The sequence below is a fragment of the Festucalex cinctus genome, chromosome 1 (genome assembly GCF_051991245.1).
Source record: "Festucalex cinctus isolate MCC-2025b chromosome 1, RoL_Fcin_1.0, whole genome shotgun sequence".
Lineage (NCBI taxonomy): Eukaryota > Metazoa > Chordata > Actinopteri > Syngnathiformes > Syngnathidae > Festucalex > Festucalex cinctus.
Window position 1 is genome coordinate 31,185,526 of NC_135411.1, and position 23,531 is coordinate 31,209,056.

Sequence of the window (23,531 nt, forward strand, 5' to 3'; positions counted from 1 at the left end):
GGGCCACTGGCAAGATGGGTATCTCCTTGTCCTGATGCAAAAAGCGGTCCATGGTGCGAAAAAAATCGGACGGGTGCCAATAGAATCGTGCTCAGCTAGGTAGCTGATCACAGGGGTCTCAAACTGCAAGTGAGAGGTGGGCAATTAATTTTTTGAATGGGCCATGCAACTCATTTATGTTAAATGTCTATAAAACAGTAAATTGCATTCTTTTAATAAGCTGCCATTGTTTTGTCCTGGTATAATTATCAGTGTTGCCGGTAACGCGTTACTTAGTTTTTGAGTAACGCGTTACTTAGTAACGCGTTACTCAAAAAAGTTGCTTTCTAAAGTAACTAATAGTCTAAAAGTTGCTTTCTAAAGTAACTAATAGTCTAACGCGTTACTTTATTCTACAAAGTAGTCTGATTAAAGTTACTGTCCAGAGAATCAATGCGTTACTCCACATTTTCATGAAGAAGGTAAACTATCTCACTGTTGTAACAGTCACAAACAACTACTGCTAAATACGAAGATGAGGCAGAAGTCATTGATCACCACACTGAATTCAGCCATGGTCTGGTCATGAATGGTTTGCACATTCAAAACAAAAGTGATGATACTTTTACTACTAGTTTTATTAACCAACAGGCACACAACACAACAAAAAAAGTGTGCATTATGGACCATAAAAGTGGTAAAAAAAATAATTTATTTCCATCCTCAACTGGTCCGTGAAGCATTATGGGATGAGGTCGTCTCCGCCCTCTCGCCAGGGGGAGTGACGTCAGATAAGTTACGTTTTCAGTAGGGGTGGAACAAAAAAACGATTCGACCGAACCATCGTTCGTCAAGGGGAGCTAAACGACCGTATCGGTTGCGAGTGAGGCTTTATGGTTTTCATAACAATAGCAAGAGTTCTGCGCCGTGCTCTACTTGTTTTGTTTACATTTCAGTAGCATCACCATTCAAGCTACTTCCGTGTTTCCGTGCTCGCGACACGGCGCGCGCGCGCGCGCGCGCGCAACGAGTGACAACATACAAATGGAGACAGTTAGCAGAAGCCGGTGCCGTACATCTCGGTATTTCCCATGGCTATCGAGTCCTCTCGGTGCACTTGTATGTCCCGGGCCGGCGTTGGTACTGCGCGCGAGCCAAAAAGAATAACTCCCGTGACGATCCAATGCATGGATTCAAACGACACAGGTATGTCCCACAGCCAACACACCAGCTAAGCTAAAAGCACACTGCAAGTATCTCATTTCTCAGTTTGTGGCTCCCTGTCAATGTCTACAACTAGCATGAGCAGCAGATAGGAGAACTGAGACGTGCCCGCGATTACGACAGCCCAAAAAACAAAATATAAACAGTAGTGATTCTGTGGTCATCCTCGTGTCTCAGATTAAAAAAACAAAAAAAGATGTCATACATTAACCAAAAATGAAAGTGATGACAAAAGAAAAAACAATTGTTAAATACAAAAATTGTTGATTAAAAAGGGAAATGAACTTTTGGAAATATTTTTGCATATATTAAGTGGTTAAAATGTGTTTGATAGATTAATTGTTCCATAAGGTGGCTTCATATTTCTTTTGGCTGGACGGTAGGTTTATTTCATGTCTTAAATTTATGTTTCTGAAATACTTCACAATGTGCAAATATTCTGTTTAATTGTGTTGGTGTCTGTCTAAAGGTTAAATATTTATATTTAACATTAAATTATCAATCTTTTGTTTTCCTGATCCTTATTTTGAAGAGAAAAAACAAACAAACCAAAAAACAATTATAACTGTCAATAACTACTAATAAATATTTAAACTGATACATGTGTACACACTGGAATAGCGGAACAAACAAACAATAGAGGAATTTAGGGGATTTTCATTTTCAACCTGGATAGATTTTTATTTTTTGTTTTATAAAAAGTATTTACGTTACAAGAAGTCAAGAGAGACTGCCTATTTTGTTTTTCATTAAAAAAAAACCTTTATTTTCATGTTAAAAATGCACTTTCAATAAAGTATTTGGAACTCCGTTTCTACTGCATTATTTTTATGTTGAGATGGTGTTATCGGCAGCTGCTGAAAGTAACTAAAAAAGTAACTTTTAATCTAACTTAGTTACTTTTAAAATCAAGTAATCAGTAACGCAATTTAGTTACTTTTAAAACCAAGTAATCAGTAAAGTAACTAAGTTACTTTTTCAAGGTAACTGTGGCAACACTGATAATTATGTTGTAATTAGGAAATAAAAACAGAAAAAAACATTATTATATTATTCACGTAAGACATATCTACACATATTAACTAACTCACTCACTCACTCACACAATCTTACATCATGTAAGCTACATGGTCTCCTAGGCGGAGAAGTGGAACCATGTCCACCGGCACCGAAGGCAAGTGACGGTCCCACTCCTCCACCTGGAGCCAGCAAGCACGGACACACATGAATGGACTGTCGGTCAATGCGTTACCGATAAGCAGCATTGACAATCCATGCACGGTCGAAAACAAGAGTAAATCTTGGGATTACATTTACTCGGTTCCGCGCCTTTAGGAGCGGCTTGGGCTGATGAGTGACGCAGAGTTGGCCTGCTTGGACAGGTAAGTGATAAACAGAAAATAAAATGTTAGCTTGCTGATTTAGCGACATGCTAGGCTAAGTCACTTTGACAAGGCTAACTCGGCAATATAGAATGAGGGTTTAACTTTTCTTATGTCCTTATATTTACACCTGGCATTGAAGCTGAAGCTAAGCTAAAAGACTAATGTTGTTTTGATCTATTAACCCTGTCAGCGATCGCTGAGTGCGGTCAGAGGCAGGGGGCGTGAACGTTGAGCTCGAGTCTGTTGAGAGGGAGGGGTCCATTTTGAATTGTTTGTTTACAAACAGAAACAGTTTGTTTATAAACAGAAACGGTCAAAACTCCGGACTTCCACTTTAAATATAGCCTACAGTATGAAACCAATAATAGCAAAACAGTACAAACGCAAAACAGGGCTCGTTGTTATCGTCCAAAAAAAAAAAAAAAAAGTTATATAGCAAATGTATTATTTTATTTAATCTTAGACAAAATGTTTGGGGACTTAGAGTACAAAAATATGGAGTAAAAAATACGTAACCAGATGCCATCATAGCCAAGCTTTTATTATTAAGTATTGTTCTGATATTTATACAAGTTAGTTGCACTTATGACTTTTAATATTTTTAGCTTTCATTTCACCTGATTCTTCTATTTTGATGTTAAATTAGTTAGCATGATGGTTTTTGGTTTTTGGCCAAGAACAGATGAAAACAAAAGCGCTAACATTTCTGGCATAAGAAGGTGGCTAGTCACTGCTAGCTTTACTAAGAATGAATGTTTAGTAACATGTAAACACTACATGATTTGGAATGGAATATTTTATTAGCAGCCCCAATGGAAATGCGGTCTTACATTGAATACAATTGTCAGTTTATTGCTATTTACATGCAACTTTCAAAATATATATCACGTCCGCCTCCCAGTACTGAGAACTCCGGTTCGAGTCTAGGCTCCGGCCTTCCTGGATGGAGCTTGCATGTTCTCCCCGTGCCTGCGTGGATCTTCTCCAGGTACTCCGGTCTCCTTCCACATTCCAAAGACATGCATGGCAGGTTAATTGGGCGATCCGAATTGTCCCTAGGTGTGAGTGTGAGCATGGATGGTTGTTCGTCTCTGTGTGCCCTGCGATTGGCTGGCAACCAGTCCAGGGTGTACCCCGCCTCCTGCCCATAGCCAGCTGGGATAGGCTCCAGCACCCCCCACGACCCTTGTGAGGAGCAAGCCGTTCAGAAAATGGATGGATGCAGGATGGATAGGCTACACATCACCGTAAAAAATATCCTATTGCATACCTACACGCACACACACAGTAATAATAGTGTCCAGTAGTCAGTAGATTACCCTTAAAGTGCATCTTATGTGTAGTGAAGCGCACGCAGTCAGTGATTAAACATTAATTTTAACAAATTCGCCTGCCCCCCCCCCCTCCCTTCTCTTTCTCTATCTCACACACACATACACACGGCACCACACTTGTGAATGGGGGTCTTTGAGAGCCATTGGCCGGGGGCCACATGAGAAAAGACCATGTGTCTAGGGGGTACGGAGCATGGGGGTGACCAGGTTCACTGGCCCAGTGAGGGATGGCCATCGCTTTCAAAAGAGACGAACACACTCATGGGCCAAGTTAAAAATCCAACATTTTGAAGGAGCGGCTCTGTTGCTGTTCTTTGGTGTTGCCATTAACAGTACACTGTAGACCTCTGAAGACATGCTCAACCTTGACCGTACTGTAAGTGCCGCCGCACGCTGAGCCCGGTGGCTTCACATTGCAGCTAAGGAAGCAGAAAATCGCCTGTCATCCACTAAATGAGTAAGCCCCTTACCCTGAGGCGCAGACTAGGGATCAGCTTAACCTTTTTCTATACAAATCCAACTCTCATCCTCTGTGGGTGGACAAACAGAAACGTGGCCTCCCTCCTTGTAAGCACTGTAATCCACACTGTACCTTAATCTAAAAACTGTATGGAAACTTGACCTTAACTATGTTAAGACTGAAACAATTAGTTGATGGAGTTAGCGGAATGAATCAGCAGTTTTCAACATATGGTTGTATCATCTACATACATTGTTGCCTTAAGATACGAGGGACCTGAACTTCTCAGTTTTTTTTAGATACAAGCCGTCATTGATGCATCGTAAACATTTTTCAAAAGCTTCAAGATGTTAAATACCACGTCCAGTTGGTCTGCTGTCCACTTCATTCAACTTCATGTCTGTCTATTCTCACCTTCTGCTCGCCTCTTGTTGAGTATTAAAAAAAATCAATGAAAAAGCAAAACGCACAGTCAGCACTTTTGGTGCTGAAGCTTTCATGAGTCATATTTAAACGTCTTTTTTTAACACCAATTTTGACTGCAATTAAGCATCCTCAGGGACAATGAATTGCTGTTTTTAATGTTATGCCTGTGGTGACTCAGCCACCACCACCGGACATTCTGAAGAATTTGGACTGGGTGGGAAGTGACTCACAGTATTTGGATCTTATTCGGTGCTGACCGGGGGCTGGGGGGGGAGAAATGAAACAAAAAAGACGCCGCACTGCTCGCTAGTGTGTGCATGTTAGCGGGTGGCTGTGAAGTTTGAGAAAGGGGTGTCGGCCATCACCCCCATCCACTGACCTCCCCCCCAAGCGGACTTCCGTGCTCGGCTGTGGGGTCGACAGTTTCTCTGAAAGGCGGCATTGTCCCCTCGGCGGGGCCCTGGCGCTGTGGGGCAGAGTAAACACAGCATGTAGCGGCCAGAGAGGACAGGGGCGATGGCCAGTAGAGAGGCGGAGTGAGGATACACCAGTGCCTGGAGGAGGTGGGTGCAGGCTTTGTGTGTGCCCACTTGATCCTACGTAACCTTGCATTAGCAGAGGACCCGAGTGTCTTTAGGGGTTGGTAAAACAGTCCCACCAGGAATCGCAATGTTGGGATAGCAACATTCCAGTGAATTCAACCAATCTCCAAGCTTAGAATTTCGGCCAATCTCAGCAACTCTTCTGCATTTTTTACACCTGTCATAGCTGATTCCCGCACAAACGTTTGTTTTGGTTTTATTGTTTAAACGGCCAGCAATCATGCAATCAAGTGGGCATTGCACTTGCCTCGTCTGGTGTCTTCCCCCGATTCTTAGCATTGAAACAAAAGACGACTGAATCAAACTTTTTTTTTTTTTTTTTATGCCCGTGTGAGAGATTTAACAATATAAGTTCTAAGAATATTCCAAAATGGCACTACCGAGTTACTGAAAAAAATATTTCCTTCGGTCCAATTTTAGTATGTTGAACCTGAAGCATTTGTTATACTCATAAAAGTCAGGCATTCTCTGCGTGTATATACGCTGCTCATTTTAGTTCTAAATCCCATTTTACAAAACCATAACTGCTGCATATTCCATTATAGGTCTTACAAAAACTGTGTACAACTTCACAGAGAATTCAACAGTAGAAATTGGCAAGATTAACTTTTTTAACAGCTATTTTTGCAATTGTAAAACAGTGGTAGAAACAGATAAGTTTCAGAAAAATGTGTAATACAATTCTATTTTTGGCATGAAGGTACAATACAGGCATTTGCAACTCGAGCTTCTTCCATCTCCCGACATATATCAACTAAAGGCTTTGCAAAACACTCCCTTGATTTCCTTCAGGAGAATGTTTTGCACCTTGAGCAATGTTGTGATGGAGCAAAACTGAAAAGCATCTATTGACAAGTACTTCCATCCATCCATTTTCTGAACCGCTTGCTCCTCACAAGAATCGCGGGGTGTGCTGGAGCCTATCCCAGCTGGCTATGGGCAGCAGGCGGGGTAGACCCTGAACTGGTTGCCAGCCAATCGCAATACTTGTCAAACGCAAAACACTGGAGGATGGCTCAAGACACAAGCATTGAACAGACAAATCACTGACGGAAGCCAAGCCACTGAATCTAAATCTGTTGCAAACATTGAAAGACCGACCGAAAAGCATGCTCACCTGTTGCCGTTGGTATGTTGCATTGGTTTCCAAATGTTAGTGATGAGAAATTGACTTTGTGCCAGCCACTCATCTACATGTTCAAATTCACGGTTCATTCTGTAGCCCAGGAACTCCCGGAAGGACTAGTCAAGGCGTGAGAGAGGTGGGCGATTTAAGGTAGCACAAGTTTGGTGGGCTCGTGGACCTTCGTGCTCTTGTGAGGCTAAGCTCACATGGACCACTTCTTGACCTTGATCCCAACCACTGATCTTTAGCTTGACGAGATCTGCATGCAAGAGGATCATGTTTCTGATCTGATCTACAAAGCACAAACCACAGGCATCATCAACACCAACCCTCAGGTGTGAGATTTGTGTTTGCATGGCCCCCACAGAGCCAGGCTGTAACCTAATCTCCTCCCCCGCTGTGACCCTGTGAGGTGGTCTGAAGGATGGTAAGCCATCTCTAGCCAAGACTTTCATTCTCACGCACACACAGTGTCATGGTGGCACAGCAAGAACATCCATGGAAGACACAGTAAGAAGGTCCTCAATTCCTGTGAGAATTTTGTATGGTTTCTCTCATGTGTGTTTCCTGCGGGTATGCCAGTTTCCTCCCACAGTTCAAAAACTTGGAAGTCCAGCCAGTCCCCTTGACCAACGTGCTGACACATCCCGATTTGGTTATTACTTGGTTGCTGCCCACATTGTCAGGGATACAGAAGACAACTATAGCCATATGTTTCGATGGCACTTTCCCAGACTCCTGGTGAAAATGTACATGGTCCCAAAAATTGGCTGGTGGTCCAATCACCTAGTCTCAATGACGAGTGCGTAAAACGTCCTACCAGTCACAGCGATATGCATGGTCATTTACATGTTGAACAGCCAATGAGATTCTGAATACGTCGAGGTCTTGTCTGCTTTTTTTTTTTTTTTTTTAGAAAGCCAGCTGCACAAACGGCATGGAAGAGAACATCAGAGAGCATCACGGTTATATCATAAAGGGGCATATCGCTTTCATGCGCTTACTTTGATTTCATGTCAAAATGATGTCTAACAGTGGACATAGTTGCTCAACTATGGCTAGAATAGAATAGTGACAAATTAAAATGATTTTTTTTTTTTTTTTTTTTATCAGATTTGACCTGGGCTTGCAAGGGTGTCCCAAATGGGACACTTTTGCTCGCCTGAACCCCTGTTTTGGAGAATCCTGTGTTAAAAGCTCTTTTTCTGTTGTTTTTCCTTTTTTGTATTCATTTTTTGTTGTTGTTGTTTTTAAAGAGAGAGCTCAGAATTGTTCATTCGACTTACCAATTCAACATCTTATCATCATTGCGCTCTCTTTTTTTTTTTTTTATATATATATATTTTGTGCGTATGCGTGCATCTGTGTGCGTTTGTGTGTGCGCGTTTGTGCGTGTGCACGTGCGTGTAAATTTTTTTTTGTATTCAAACTTCCATTACCCAGTGTGAATAGCACATACAGATTCTGAGTGCTTGGGAGAAAAAAATAAAAGTGTTATCTTTAAAAAGAGATTAAGATTATGCTGATAGTCCAAATGGTTCAAGAACAGCTTCAAGTTCACTTTTGATGCATCTGTTTTTAGGCGTTTTCAGCAAAAATGGCAGGAATAATATTAAATAATATTGTGATTTAATCCATCCATCCATTTTCTTGACCGCTTATTCCCCACAAGGGTCGCGGGGCTGCTGGCGCCTATCTCAGATGGCTCTGGGCAGTAGGCAGGGGACACCCTGGACTGGTTGCCAACCAATCGCAGGGCACACAGAGACGAACAACCATCCACACTCACAAGCACACATAGGGACAATTCGGAGCGCCCAATTAACCTGCCATGCATGTCTTTGGAATGTGGGAGGAGACCGGAGTACCCGCAGAAGACCCACGCAGGTACGGGGAGAACATGCAAACTCCACCCAGGAAGGTCCGAGCCTGGACTCGAACCGGAGACCTCAGAACTGGGAAGCGGACGTGCTAACCACTCGACTACCGTGCCACCCTATTGTGATTTAATTTGTTGATCAAAATCAACCTTACTTTTATAGGAAATGTTTAATACCAACACTGCTTCAATGATGGGTGGATTTTAAATACACAAAATCATCCCCAGTGACACATTCGCACGACAGCCACAGTCTTCCACCCACCTGATGGATGAACAGCACACACAGCTGAGAGCTTTTCAGACAGGAAACCTCAGTTACCACTCCTCTCCTGGGCCTCTCTTTCCTGCTACCTTTTTAGCCTTGTCGATTATTTCCTCTTTGAGCAGCATGCTTCTCTCTTTGCCTCAGACTTCTCTGCTTTGTGCGAATGTACTAATACGTTTTGATGTATACTGTCTGTGAAAAGTGGGGGATCAAATGGATGTGATTGCAGTGTTCAGAGAGCCATCAAGCTATTGGGGACAATCCAGTTGTTGCAGGGTTAGGGCAGACAGTTTCAACACATGTTGGCTTCTTTGTGGTCCAACAGGAAATGAATAGAAAATAAAAGCACCATTAACAAATGAGAGTGTGCAAAAAGAAGTGAAGTGGAAACACACACAAAAAAAAGAGCGCAACCAAGTAACAGGAAGCTACCGATGGCCTCCCGCCAGGGCGTTCAGAGACTGAGGAATTCCACAGAGGGAGGGATCGTGGGCGTGTGTATGGTGCCAGGAGGGAGGGTGGGCGGTGGGAGTCAAAATGTAGGAGGACAGGTCATGCTTGTGGTTTGCTGTCAAGGACGGGTAGCTAAATGAGCAAGGCTTTTTGTGTGTTTGCTGGAATGTTGGCATTCGCGTTGTCTTCAAATGTCATTTGAGAGCTGTTTCCAATATTTGGATTCTTATTAGCTACATGAGTGGAGCTCTTACACTGGATCCTTTTGAACTTCATTCACTGTTTGCGTAAGCATGCAAACACATCAAACGCAATTTAAATCGGCCATTTGCTAATGAGTTGACTAATGCCCTAATGAGAGGGCACTTCTCATCACCCCCTTGCCATTCAAGTATGTCCTTATCTGTATGAATGAATTAGCAGCTGTCTATGTGTCCGCAGTTGTCATTCAACAAGTGGATTGTGCGCAAGTATGCTGATTGTGCACTAGTGCTGGGCCATATAGGATAAAAAATTCTATCATGATACAGGCCATTTTATATCAATATACTTTCAGTTATTTTATTTTTTTTAAATTCTACAACTCTATGACTGCTTACTTTTTCCCACTTTATTTTGAAGTGACATTAAATAGACCTGTATCAAATGAGAAAATGCTATGTAAAATTATAAAATATTTACATCAATCTAAATAGGAGGTACAAGATAAAGACAGAAATTGATTGAAAATTATATTGTATAAACTAATGAAAAATAAAAGATGTACTCTACTGTAATGTAATATTTAGAACATTTGTGCAGATCTCAAAAGTCACAATCAAAATGATTAGCTCCATCTTTCCTTCTATTAATTACTAATTGTAATCTCATCATGAGAACGATACATGTAAGAAGTGCTTCTTATACACCGCCACAAAGGTTGTGATTACTGACCAAGGAGCGATGCCGCTACGTGTTTATGCAAAGTGGTAGCCAGCTGAAGTTCGTTGCTATTGCTAGCAGCTACAGTGTAAAGCGATCTCGCCACGTCCTGAGTACTGGCTTGCAGGTGACTTGTTAAATTTAAAATTAAATTTCTACAGAATATTTTTTTGGGGAATCATAAAAATCAACTCCCATCTCTACTTATATAGTGCTATCATATACCAATATCAATACAACAGCCACCCCAAAATCAACTGCTAATGTTCTATGCTGCAAATTGCTAATTCATCAGTGATTGAGAATGTTCCAGACACATCACTGTCGCCAACCGTGCTCTTCAAAGTCTGTGTTTGTATCAAGCTGATTGAGCTGACTAAACTTTTTAATGAGCTAAAATGAATCTTCACTCAAACTTGCCTTGATGCACCGAACCATCACAATGATCCATTTTTAACAAAACAGGCTTACTCAGATGTATCTAACCTAAATATTTTAATGTTTTTAACTTAGCTAAAAGGGGGGGCACATTCTCAAACTTGAGGTGATATAATGCCGCATGGCTCCCACAGAGTGAGACGTGGTGTTATAAAACTAAGAGTTGAGTGTTAAAGAGTTTTCAACACTGCATGAAAAATAACATGGGGACAGGCCAATACCAATAGTATCAATTTATTGAAAAAATATTAAACTGATTATTTGGACAAATGAGGTTTCCAACTGTCCGTGATGATACGTCCCTAACTCTTTGACTGCCAGGCGTTATAAAAACAAAACAAAAAAATCCACAGTGCCAGCCGCTTTTGAGCATTTTAACTCATCTTTCAAGGCAAAAAGAATATTGTTTGCCTTTACTACATATACAATGTGGCTACGAAATGAAAGATCGTATTCCATTCATTGGAATTTTACTAATCATCATGAAACGTCTTTGGAAGTCAACTAATATGGTGCTAACTTGCCCCAAAATATAGTAAAATAAGGTTTGTTTGTTTTTTTTAAATTATTATTATGTTTTATTTGTATTCAAGACAGTGCTGTTTTTGTTGTTGTTGTTTTTAAGACTGGAACAGATTACTGAAATTTTAGTGGGGAATATTTCATTGACATATAGGTAATTGAGTTAAGAGCTGTATCACTGTAAACATTTTGCAGATCCAAATTAGGATTGACCAGCATTGGCAGAGGCATAGTGCCAAACATTATCAACCTCCATGTGAACTTTATTTTGAGAGCAAACACTCATTCCGACACAGATGCGGTGGCAGAGCAGCACTTGCACTCAATCTGTACCGTGAGATTACTGCCCAAGCGATCCATAAACAGCCATCTGACTGAGATTTCACATTGTGTCAGTCAGTAAGCCTTATGGCCTGGTAAACCCAGGATTATTGCATGCCACAGTGACCCGACTCGACTCTTGGATTGGGGATGGTAGGAGGGTAAACAGTCAGCAGGGTTTAAATAAAAAAAATATATGTATTTTTAAGAATTCAGCATTTTATGGAAATGGAGTTAGGTCGCCACCGTAGGAACAGATCTCCAATGTAAACCGAGGATCACCTTTGCAGAATGTTATATTTGACTCCTTCTGTATCTTCAGTCAGCCGTGGGGGCTTTCAATCACCTTCCCCCTCCCCCGACACACAAAACGTACGTTTGTAATCAACTAAAATGCTTCTCTTGACGATGCAACTTTGTGACACATCAGCCGTCAAAGGATAATTCCCAAAGGACGACATCCCTGCTGCAGCGAAACCTAACTAAGCATCGCCTGGTGTACTTCACACAACGGCTTTGAAGGGCGATGAGTCATCTTACAATGGCAGGGCGCATTTCACAACATGGCGGTGACATAATGGACGGCAGGAACTGGCAGACGCAGTGGGGAGGCCTCGCTGTCAGTTGCATTTAAGAGAGACAATCAATTTATTTTCCCGACCTCCCTGCAGTCTCATATCGACTCTCAAGAAAACATCATTGGAACCTTCAGTGAGACAACGCAATCTTGGCAAAGTTGTTTTTAAATTCCATCAAGGTCAAAGTGAAAGTTTACAGTAATCACTTTGGATCGAGCCAATGGAGCGATACGACTTGAATAAAGGCTGAAGTAGATATGTTGCACTCGGGTCCTGTAGGTGGCAGTTTGACATATTTCAACCTGGTTTCAACGGTCAAAATAAAGTGAGAGCAACAACTCAAACAAATTTAAGCAATCTTACCATTACAGGTTCCACTATAGACCAACACGACATCCCACAAGAAAATCTATTTCTGGTTTTACACAGCCACCCGCTGGCCAGCCGCAGTTGAGACAAAAGCCCAGTATATACAGTAGCCTACACAGAATCTTATATCTTTAACACTCAACCATATTTACAATTTCATATGCACTTTGGATGAAATTGTGCAATAGTAAGTGCCCTGCAATGTTTGTCGTCCACACTCTGCGGTGTCCAAATCCCACCGGTAGCTGTCTCGTGGACGACCTGCCTTGAGACTAGAACTAGGAATTGTCTTAATTTACACCGAATATACCTTGATTTGGCAGTAAAATGCCTGCTTACGTGTAGCACTCTTAAAAACTATCTTTCCACCAGGCGGCACAGTTCAGTTCACAATGGAATGGTTTGTAGGTAATGATGGCTGAATCAGTTACCCAAATAATGTGCTGGTGTGTAAACTTCAACCCTCATGGCCAGGAAATATGACACAAAATGTGCAGCTTCTTGTGTCCGATCGATCAATTATTGTACTATTTAGTGTTGTTCCGATACCATTTTTTGGCCCCCGATACCGATACTGATACCCAGCTTTGCAGTATCGGCCGATATCGATACCATACCGATACTTGTTGTTTTTTTCCTCAACATGAAAAAGCTGTCCTACTATTGGTTCAGAGCATTCAATGGCCAACAGGATATCTTAGATCGGCATGCAGTGAACATTAGGGCTGGGTATTGCCGCCAACCTCACAATACGATACGTATCACGATAACAGGGGTCACGATACGATACGTATCGCGATACATATGTATCCCAATACAGGATCTTCGTGGTGATATGTATCCCGATATTTTACAATAATTTACTTGCATTTTATAATAACAGTCATATGTATTGTATACCTAAATACTATGTTTATTATGCTGGACAACAAAAATGTTTTTGTCAGTAGCTCTTCTGGTTTACCACCAAATGGCATGCTTGGTCTAAATGTGTACACACTGCAGAGCAAGGAAAATTTATTAATAGGCATGAGCCGATATGAGAAAAAATATCAAAGTATTAAAATTACAGCTCTAAAATGTGCTTATTTGAAATATTTGGGGAAATAAAAACAGCATTTTTTTATGTAACACATTCTATTTCATTTTTAAACAAATTTGGTACATTAAGACACATGTGCAATGTTAAGTTTATAAGTAAATAAATGTTGATATTCTTCCTCTGCTTTCATTTTTCTTAGCAAGAAACAGTTTCCAACCACTGGTGAGCTATTTTTGCATTAATTGAAGGCAATTAACTTCAAAGGCACTGCTGGTTTTTATTTTTTAGGTACAATGCAAGCTGCAAAGCTAAATGTTAACTGCCTATTTAAAGTTAACGAGCAATATCGATTCTGACGCCTGTGTATCGATACGTGTATTGTAATGAGGCCCGCAACGATATACTGCCGTATCGATTTTTTTAGCACACCCCGAGTGAACATGTCACATACCAGTGAATGTCCTGCACCAGCAAGACACAAGATGCTGCATCCAAAATCCTATATTAGCATTGGAATTAATGTTATCGGCATGTTACTTGTGAGTACTCACCGATACCGATACCACTGTTTTAATGCAGTATCGGTATTGGAACAAGACCGTGCAGGAGCCCGAATACTGCAGCAGTATGGGTTGTATCGTTTAAGGCCCTTTACAGTGGAAACCCCCAAAAAACCAAACCGATCAAAATGTAGTGCTTGTTGGAAATGAGACGATAGTAAAGCTGTTCGCAGCCTTAAAAATGTACATATGGTTGTCATATCAGGCACGTAACTGGATAAAGCCAGCCGGGTTTTATCAGCCTGGGTCCTCACAGAAAATTTTTGCTGTGTCTGTATGTGGGGGGCATCTGGCGATGCAGTTTCCCGCATGCAGATAATTAATACTAATATTAGATGTGTCACCAAACACATACACGGGACCTCCCATTTAGCACGGTCCTATCATAGTCATGCATTGTCCAACGGTGTAGATTATGTACAATCATTTACTGTCTTACTTTTTAGACTTGTTTAAGATTTAAGACCCAGGACTGTTTTTCATACAATTAGTAGAATTATGTACATTATTGATTATGTACGGCACTTTAAGAAAAAATGTTGCTAGCATCTTAAAAATGGCAAACTCCATATACTGTACATACAGTACACACTGTCCTTCATTGCACCTCTCTCTGTTTATTCCTGTGGCCTCCCCACATACAGTGATGCAATCCTCAGAGTCCCGCATGCAATCACGGCACCCGGAAGTGGTGGAGCGAGCCAAGCAGAGGCGTCGCCGCAGCGGTCTCGTTAGGGAAGCAACAAGGAGGTGGCGGCGAGCGATAGAAGCAAGGCCAAAAGCACGTAAAACAGTCGGGAACCCCCGGGATGGCAGGAAGGGTGATAAAAGTTAACAGCTCACTTTTTATGACATATTTAGGTAAACATGTTTTGTTTGCATGCAAGGATTTTGTTGTTGTTGTTTGTGTATTGTACATTTTCCGAAAGGCTGTACAAAATCAACACCCCCAGTCCTTATCCTTGCTAGCCAGCTGCATCTGGTTTATTGGGGTTGCTGGATGAGGTCTGCGTTTCGGAAGTGAGCCTTCTTGGCTGCTCCTGGAGAGCCTGTTCTCACATTTTTTGATTTTGCAGGCTTTTATAAGCAAAGCAAGTCACTGTATTTAGACCAGAACAGACCTATTTGGGGTTTTTATAGCTATTTTGTACCTCATAAAATTATAAAATGATGGTATAATTTTGTATTTATAGTTTTATGTTTTGAGTTCGTAAGTTTCTTGCTGAGCAGTTGAGGAAATGAACATTCAGCTGGTTGTTTTTCAATGATATTTACCTGTAAATGTAACAATCTCTGTCTTAATGTCATGAATGCCGGTTTCAAGATTGGTTTCATAATGAGCAAAATATCGCTAACCTTGCTCTGCAAGCTGAATTCTCACAGTATTTGTGAGTTCACAAACTCGGAGAATACATCTTGTACTAAGCCTGCTGATTTTCATAATCACAAAGCGATATTGTGTTTGGGGATATGCAGGTGTGACGAAACCAGGAAGAGCTGACCCCGGGGGGAAACAAACAACCTAACATGGATGAATGCACGCTGCAATTAATTCTGTTCTCGCAGAATTATTCACCACTTCCTTGTTCAATGTTGAACAGCGAGAAGGCGCTTTGTGTATTTTTTATCTGGTAAAGTTGTTTGTGCTTTTTTTTTTTCCTAAAACGAGACAGAAGATATTTTCATCCGTGGCCGTGATTGGTCAAAACAAACATGTACAATGCCGCATCGTCCAATCAGCTTCAAGTATTGTACAGAATGTCCCACCTTTCCCAACTAAATCACTGTGGAGCAGTCCCAGATTGATATTGTGGCGAACTCCCTTTACTGAATCACAATTTTCAATCTTGCTATTGCCAGGTTAAAACACCACTGCCCTGGAGGTAAACAAGTAAAGTAACGAGCCTTCTGATAACTGGCCATGTGGTAGAACTCGGGTGACGACAAAGCGCGATATTTTCCTCTCAGTTTGTTTATTTGACATGAAGCACGATGTTAGACAGCTAAGGGTCCTTCAGTGCGCCATTTGAAGTCAGGCAAGTTATTGAACAGCTTAGCAAACGTGACGTATTGAGTCCGTTGGCCTTGCGCAGCGGCAGTTCTGACCGTGTGCACAAACTATATGTGGCAACATTTGTGAAATAGTAACATAACAAAGCAGAGTAAGTGAGTGTTGACAGAATGCCAATCAAAGTTGAGCTATTAAAGTTCCATCGTTCCTTCTGCTGTCCGGCCACGGTCTTTGACTTGAGAGTTCTCCGGCGAAGCCTCTGTTGTCAGACTGACGACTGCACCCATGAAAGTTGCTGTCAGTCCAAAAATAGCGTCTGTAATTTAGGGATGACGGAAGTACGTTTCAAATAAAGTTGACAGATTGATGGATTGACGATAACAGTGTGTTTCGTCTTGAAATAATTGATGACGGAAAAGTGTTGAGGCTGTTGACGATTGACAAATAAAGTATGCTCAAAATTCACTGATGCGCACACCTCTGGTATGTAAATTATCTAACAAAAAACACAGGTGGGTGGCACGGTGGTCGAGTGGTTAGCACGTCCGCCTCCCAGTTCTGAGGACTCCGGTTCGAGTCCAGGCTCCGGCCTTCCTGGGTGGAGTTTGCATGTTCTCCCCATGCCCGCGTGGGTCTTCTCCGGGTACTCTGGTCTCCTCCCACATTCCAAAGACATGCAGGTAGTCGTCCTCGCTTGACGCAGCTGGCGGAGTGTCGCTCAATGGCTGCTCGACGCGTTTCTTCGACGTGAAACGTGATCGCTGCCATCATCCTTTGATGACGATGCTTTTACAGCCGAAAATAACTCATCTAGTGTTAGCTGTTTTGTTTTTCTGTCCATCGCTCGCACTCTTTCTTCCTCCGGGGCCTCCGAGTTAGCCGAACCGGCCGCCTCGCACCCCCGCCCCCCTCCACCCGTCAACGCATATACTTCCTGGGGTTTTTTTCCGTCTACAACGTGATCCTTGCGTGATCGTGGCTGTCTTTTATAGTTGTTGCCACCCGCTGGCCATTGTTAACGTCGCAGTCAAGTCTGATCCTTCACTCAAAAGCTGCATCAGACCCTAATGTATACCCTAGCATAAAAAAAGCCTTATGACGTATATATACGTCATGTGTATGCGGGGACAATGACGCTTATGACGTACATATACGTCATATGTATTAAGAGAGTTAAAGACATTTTGGAAAATAGGGATAATTTAGGGGAGGCCCTTTTCTGTTCCAGCATGACTCAAGTACAGGCCATCAAGTCATGCATGAATGATCCCATCAAAAAACCTTTGGGGCTGAATTTGAACATTCCCACAGATACGTTCCAAACTCTTTATTTTCCTTCAAAATGTTCTCTTGGGTAATACCTTTGTCCATTTTGCATAGTTCATTAAGCCAATGCAATTAGTGATCCTGTCCGACAAAATCCGTTTCTTCAAACAGTCGGGGAAAATGAAACCCTTGAGGTGAATGTCATGCATGGAGACACACAAACAAGCTCCACCAGTGTCATCCTTAGAGAGAAGCCCCTCGACCCCCCTGAAGACAGCGTAAATGAGCATGAGGTCAGGTCAGGAATGCAAAGCACGGGCACCTGCTTCAACCTTGAAAATTCCCCCAACACACACAAAAGCACCCAAGCTAACAGTCGTATGTCAGGATTTAAGCATGGAAATAGTTCCACCTCGAACGAGAGACAGAGATGTTTACAATAAACAGCTTCAAGGCAAGCCAAAACTCCACCAATGGGATGTTCCATCAACACCGCTTGGATTGGGAATAAATCCAGAAATCTGTCTTTTTTTGCCCTCTCAGATTAATAGAGGTGACTTGAGTGTGGAAAGTGAGGGATAATAAGCAACAATATTGCGGTTGTGTTTCACCACTGACTGACTGCGGTGCTATTACACGTCTGTCACATGCCCAGCCATATTCTCCAAACACACGCTAGTGGACAGCGCACTGGCCTCATCTCATGTTCAGAATCATTTCCGAGCAGCGAGGTAGCGGCGCTCCAAGCAGCACTGGGAGGGGTGCTCATGTCTGGCTGTCATTTCCTGCCTCCTTTCGTCTGCTCGCAACTCAGCATGAGCCGCTTTCTGCCCTCCCCTTGTTCCAAATGCTGAGGTAATACGATCCCAAACGCAGATTTATGCAACACAACCTCCGGGAGGCAGTGGGTGTGGGCTGTCTTTATTGCCACTCTGTGTTGCTGAGACCGGTGTTGTAACTTCCTCCTAGAGGGCGGGGGTGGAAATTAGCAAATAAGAGTTGAGGTGTAGTATTTAGCTACTGCTGGCAAATATGTTGATTAATTATTGGATTTATTGTATATAGTAAATAGGGGTGGAACCCTGCCACAAATGGTGAGAAAGGAACATTTGACGCGTCCCCTAAATAGAATATGTTTAAACCTTAAATATACAAAATCCTAAAACATTAATTTCTATGTCAAACTCATCAAAATTGCCTTCAAAAATAAATAATAGGGGTGTAACGAAAATGTATTTGAATCAGAAAATTATTTTATTGCAAAGATGCAAATGCATTGAATAGTTCTACTTCAAAAGTTATCAAGATACTGTATGCATCGAATGATGTTTTACTGTGGATATATACCTTTGAAGCAAATGCCACATTTACAGTACGGACAAGTTCATGCTGATTGTATAATGACAAACTCATTGCACCAGTCCCTCCCCAAATGAGCCGCCTCAAATCATAATCCCACTGAATCAAACCAATTTGAATCATTTTACACTCAAATCGAACCATCCTTGAGTCCTATCACACCCCATGTATCAAGATACATTTTGAATTGTCTTATTGAAAAGAGGAAAACCCCTCATAAATGAAGTCAAGATTTATTGATTTCAGACTAAACGCTTCAGAAGTGCATATAAGACACTCTGTAACTTCCTCTACTAACAGAGACTAATCCTGGTTCATCTCCAAAAGAAAAAGATTGTCCCTCAGTTGATAGGTTAAAGGAACAAAAGACGTTCATTTTCCAGTATTCGATTAGGCATTGTGTATAAAGAATAAAAGTGCAAATATCTCTGGCATCTCATTCCCTGAATCTTTTTTTTAAACCGATTCAGTATCAAAATAAGAACACGTGTTCATGATGACGTATCCCGTGCGTAAACGAAAGCCGCCTTCGTTCATTTGAAAGGAAGTTTGCTGACGAAATGGGCACGAAAAATGCCGTCTTCTATCACCAAATACTGTGCTAATTCTGATCGGATAATCCTCAGCATGTCAGGTTTCATCATTCCGTTTGGGGATGGGGTGGTGGGGAGTGGCCTCTCCTAATGTGGGCTAAAGCGTGCTTAGCACACGAAATGTAGCTGGCCTAGCAGACTAAAAGTTACCCGGATGTTTACCGTCCAGTTTAGGAACTGTCAATAACTTATATTTACAGAATGATCAATGTCAGTGGTGACTTGACTGGTAACTTGAGCCTCTGTAACACGCAGGTGACATGTGCGGTATACCCTGGTTTTGTCTGGTCGCCAGCCATTCGTAGGGCTCATATAGACAAGCAATCTTTCACAATTTACAGTACATTCATAATATTCAATGAGCCTAACTTTTTTTTTCCCATTCTGGGGTTAAGCCAGAGAAAACCCACACAAACAAATGGGAACATGCAACAGCCGCACAGGAAGGCTGTTATTGATTTGGCTCGAGGACAAAAGCAGCAAAGGTGATTTCTTTTTTTGTCTTGTAAAAATTTAGGATAGGTTAAAAAAAAGGGTGCCAATGTGGAGGTTGACTGTACAACTTTATCCTCCTTGTTTAAAATGTCCTGCACCCAGGGAAATGTGGGAAACTTCCCCGTTGGCCCCACCTTCCGCTACTATTACAAACTACAAATGACTTTCTCATCTCTCATCATTGCAGTCCACGTCTTTGCATCTCACCCCACCCCCGGCAAACATCTCCATCCTAATCATTTCCCTGTGTGCAGCAGTGCGAGTGATGTCGCGGAGCCACGCGGCTTGACGCGTCTGCTCTGGTAGAAGAAGAGACACAACCTCACGTTGAATGGAAGGCGTTCACTTTTTCTTTTTTCTCCTGCATGCTTTCTGACCGGGCATTTTTCTTCAGTTAAACTGTAACCACTAATCACCTCACAGCCTTGCTGTTTCCTCTCTGGCGCAGACCATTCCCAAGTCCCCCAGGCGGGCGGGCTAAAGGGCCTTCTTCGGGGATATGCTTTTATAGCCACCTTGTGTGCTAGACACAGAAAGGAGCAACACTTGAAAGCACGGCACACGAATATTTTTTTTCACATTAAATGTGAGCGACCCCACACATGACAAGGGGAAAAAATGGCAAATGTGTTCCTACAGCGCACATATGAGCATATCTCCATCAACAAATCGGGGTTCTCCGCCCCCAAACCAGATGTTGGTTGTCGTACCAGGACTGAGGCAGCACAGAAAATCCAGATATATAGTCAACCAAAAATATAGAAGAAGGTCATCTGGTAACACTTCTCCTTGTCAATTTGATTGTGGTAAATGACTTAATCAAATGTTTTACAAACACTCAACACAACCAGTTACTCCTCTCTTTGCATCAGCAACAGTGAGAGATTCCTAATGGCTATCATTTTGATTCACGCCATGACTTGGCCCAACTCAGTCTTGACCGCACACAAAGATTTGCTATCAGAAATACTGAACAGGTTTCACATTTGTGATTATCAGCCTTTGACCATATTCCAAGCAGGTCAGGGAGGCTCCTAACACACCACGCCACAGCATAATCATTTAGGATACGTTTTGGCGACATCTGATAATCAAACTTCTATTCATTTTGATTGGAAATGTGGAAAATCACTCTTAACACAGCCAACAGCACAGGATAATCTTTTCAAAACATTTGATAATTAGACCTTTGATGATATCGATTGTAAATGGGGAAAACTAAACACTCACATCACAAGATAACCATTCAGAATAATTGTTTGAGGTATACATCAACTGGACCTTTGCTGATTTTGAACATTTTTTGGGGGGAAAAAACGCACCACAGAATAATCACTGAGGACAATCTTATAAGACATCTGACAATTGGGGCCTTTGTTGATTTTGTTAAGAAAAATATTCAATCATTTCCCGATTGTAGGTACATGTATGCCCCTCCCCTAGAGGCTCTCCACCAATGACGTTTGAGGGGTCTGCTCCGCCACTTGCAAGCACGCATTTCCAAAATAAACAACTGCACTCTAACGACCCCACCCGACCTCTTCGGAGGCGTTTTCATGCTCTTTCTGCACTATGTGGCTATCATGAGAACGTCGACAATATGCAGAGCATGTCTGGGGCAGGGCACAATTAAAGAAAGCAATGTGAAGCAGAGAGAGGCAGTGGAAATTCCTGGGTTACTTTCCACCCTAAATGCACCATACAGATGACCATGATGATGATGATGATGATGATGGAGGAGGAAGGGGCCTGTACTGTAACAAAGTCCAGTGGAGACACACAGCTGGTTTGTATTATTTACTCACATGGCCAACACCCTGCCTTCTCTGTTGTACCCTCCACGCTGGACGTACGTGTGCTTGTTTGGAGCTCAGCATGCCGAGAAGAGAGGCACTGATTGTGTTCTTTTGGTTTCGTTTATTTTAACAGAAGGGGGAGAATTTGCATAGACTTAAAAAAAAAAAAAAGCTCTCAAGTCTGGGCTTGAGCCTGGCTCGCTGTCTGGGCACATCCAGTCCTGTTAACTCTCCTCCAGATGACATTCACCCCCCTACCAGCCCTCTCCCGCCATCCCCTCCTTACTTTCAACTCTGCCCCCCACCACCACCGTCCCTCGCACTTTCCATGAGTCTCCCCAAACCTCATAGACGACATGACATTTTCATTATATAAGACTTGATCATATGCATTTAGAGAAAGGGAGAGAGTTGGCTTTTTGTGTTCTGGAAACGTGTCTGCACTAATTTAATGCATGTGTAGCCTGGCTGTTTTCGTCAAATTGTGGAAAGCTGAAAGCGAGGTTACAGTCACTACTTTAAACCTTGGATTCATACTATTGTATAACACATGCCTAGTGAAATATCCCTTAGTATATGTACAATTTGGATATTTGCAAAAATACACTTCGAAGGCACACCGAGTGATGTTGCCTAACGCAAATGAACGGGGCAATTGGTGCAAAAAATACAGTCAGAGGCTCACGCTAGCTAGCAACATGACAAGTAGCTACCATCTTTGTGGAATTTTCTAAAAAAAAAAAAAAAAAAAAAAAACATGGCTACTTGAAACGTCTGTTAAATCCTCCATAACAAATACAATCACAAAAAAACAAAAAACAAAAAAACACATTTGTTTCTAAGAGTACATGACCTGTTCTGCAGCCCATACTGCCCTTCTCACCAATGTTTCATTTGTGGTATTTCAGTTGTTTTTTTTAGGACAACTGACACCATGTGAAACGTCACAGTAATTTTGACGCATCTACTCGGAGAACCCCTCGGACCTACGGCCCGTCAAATGTATTAATTAATGCCCATTTATAGCTGAAACGTTTTTCGGTGGTAGGCGAAACGAAAGGAGCTATGTTGAAAAATAATAAAGTCCAATTTGACTCTAAATTGAAGGCATTTTGTTTTCTTATTTTTAAACAAACTGTCAGTTTTATTGGATATTTCAGCGACAAGAGACACTCCATTAGCCAGATTGATAATTGTGATTCACTCAAGGGAGTTCTCACAAAATATCGATCTGGGATTTCTCCACGGGAAAGGTGGGACATTCTTGTGCAAGTTTGTTTTGACCAATCATGGCCACGGATGAGAATGTCGTCTTCGTTCTGGTCATAGGGGAGAAAAAAAAACATCTTTACCAGCTAAAAATGAATGAAGCGCCTCTCATTGTTCAACATTCAACAAGGAAACTTTGAGTAATTCTGCGCTAACGGAATTAATTGCAGCATCCATTCGTCCATGGGAGGTTAGTTTCCTACGGTGTCGGCGCTTCCTGGTTTCATCGCAGCTGTATATCCCGCCCCCAAACACAATGTTGCTCTGTGACTGGTGGTAGTTCGGATCAGTGAAAATCAACGGGCTCGGTACAAGATGTATTCTCCGGAGTTTGTGAACTCACAAATACTGCGAGAATTCAGCTTGCAGAGCATGGTTAACACTCCATGCTTGATTGTTGTATAAATAACAAGATTATAAATCTAGTTCAGTATTATTGTAAAACACAACATAAATACATACATATAGATTACATTTCCAATTGCAGCAAAACTAGTGGCTGACAACTGGCAACTCATGAAAACTAGTAGCAGAACTTCACATGCTGCCTGACAGGTCAGCAATTTGGTCATGTCGCAAACCCACACAAGCACAGGGAGAACATGCAAACTCCCTACAAGATGCCAAAAGCAAAGCTTCGGACCCCGAACCTTAGAACTGTTAGTCAGACATGTTAACCACCAAGTAAAAACAAGATAATAACCACCACTTGTTAGCCATCAAGTAAAAACAGGTATACTGTATTTATTTCAGGTTAAAGATCTTACCGTTCACAGACTTAACTGCTCAGCTTTTTTGAATGCCATTGCTAATCAAAATAGCAGCACCTACTTAAGCCAGAAATAACAATAACAA

At 41.9% G+C, this 23,531-nt stretch overlaps 1 protein-coding gene across 2 annotated transcripts in view; it reads right to left on the reverse strand.

Annotated features, from left to right (window-relative positions):
* The window catches only part of glis2b (GLIS family zinc finger 2b), a 37,840-nt gene that overhangs the window by 5,834 nt on the left and 8,475 nt on the right, over positions 1-23,531 (reverse strand). Inside the window, exon 1 of one of the 2 annotated variants that reach the window (XM_077528698.1) lies at positions 6,528-7,417. The exons of the other annotated variant lie outside the window; for it this stretch is intronic. Coding sequence (XP_077384824.1) covers positions 6,528-6,600 — 73 coding nt within the window. The 5' untranslated portion in view covers positions 6,601-7,417. Of the gene's footprint in view, positions 1-6,527; positions 7,418-23,531 lie in introns of those variants that run through there. 2 annotated transcript variants of the gene reach the window in all.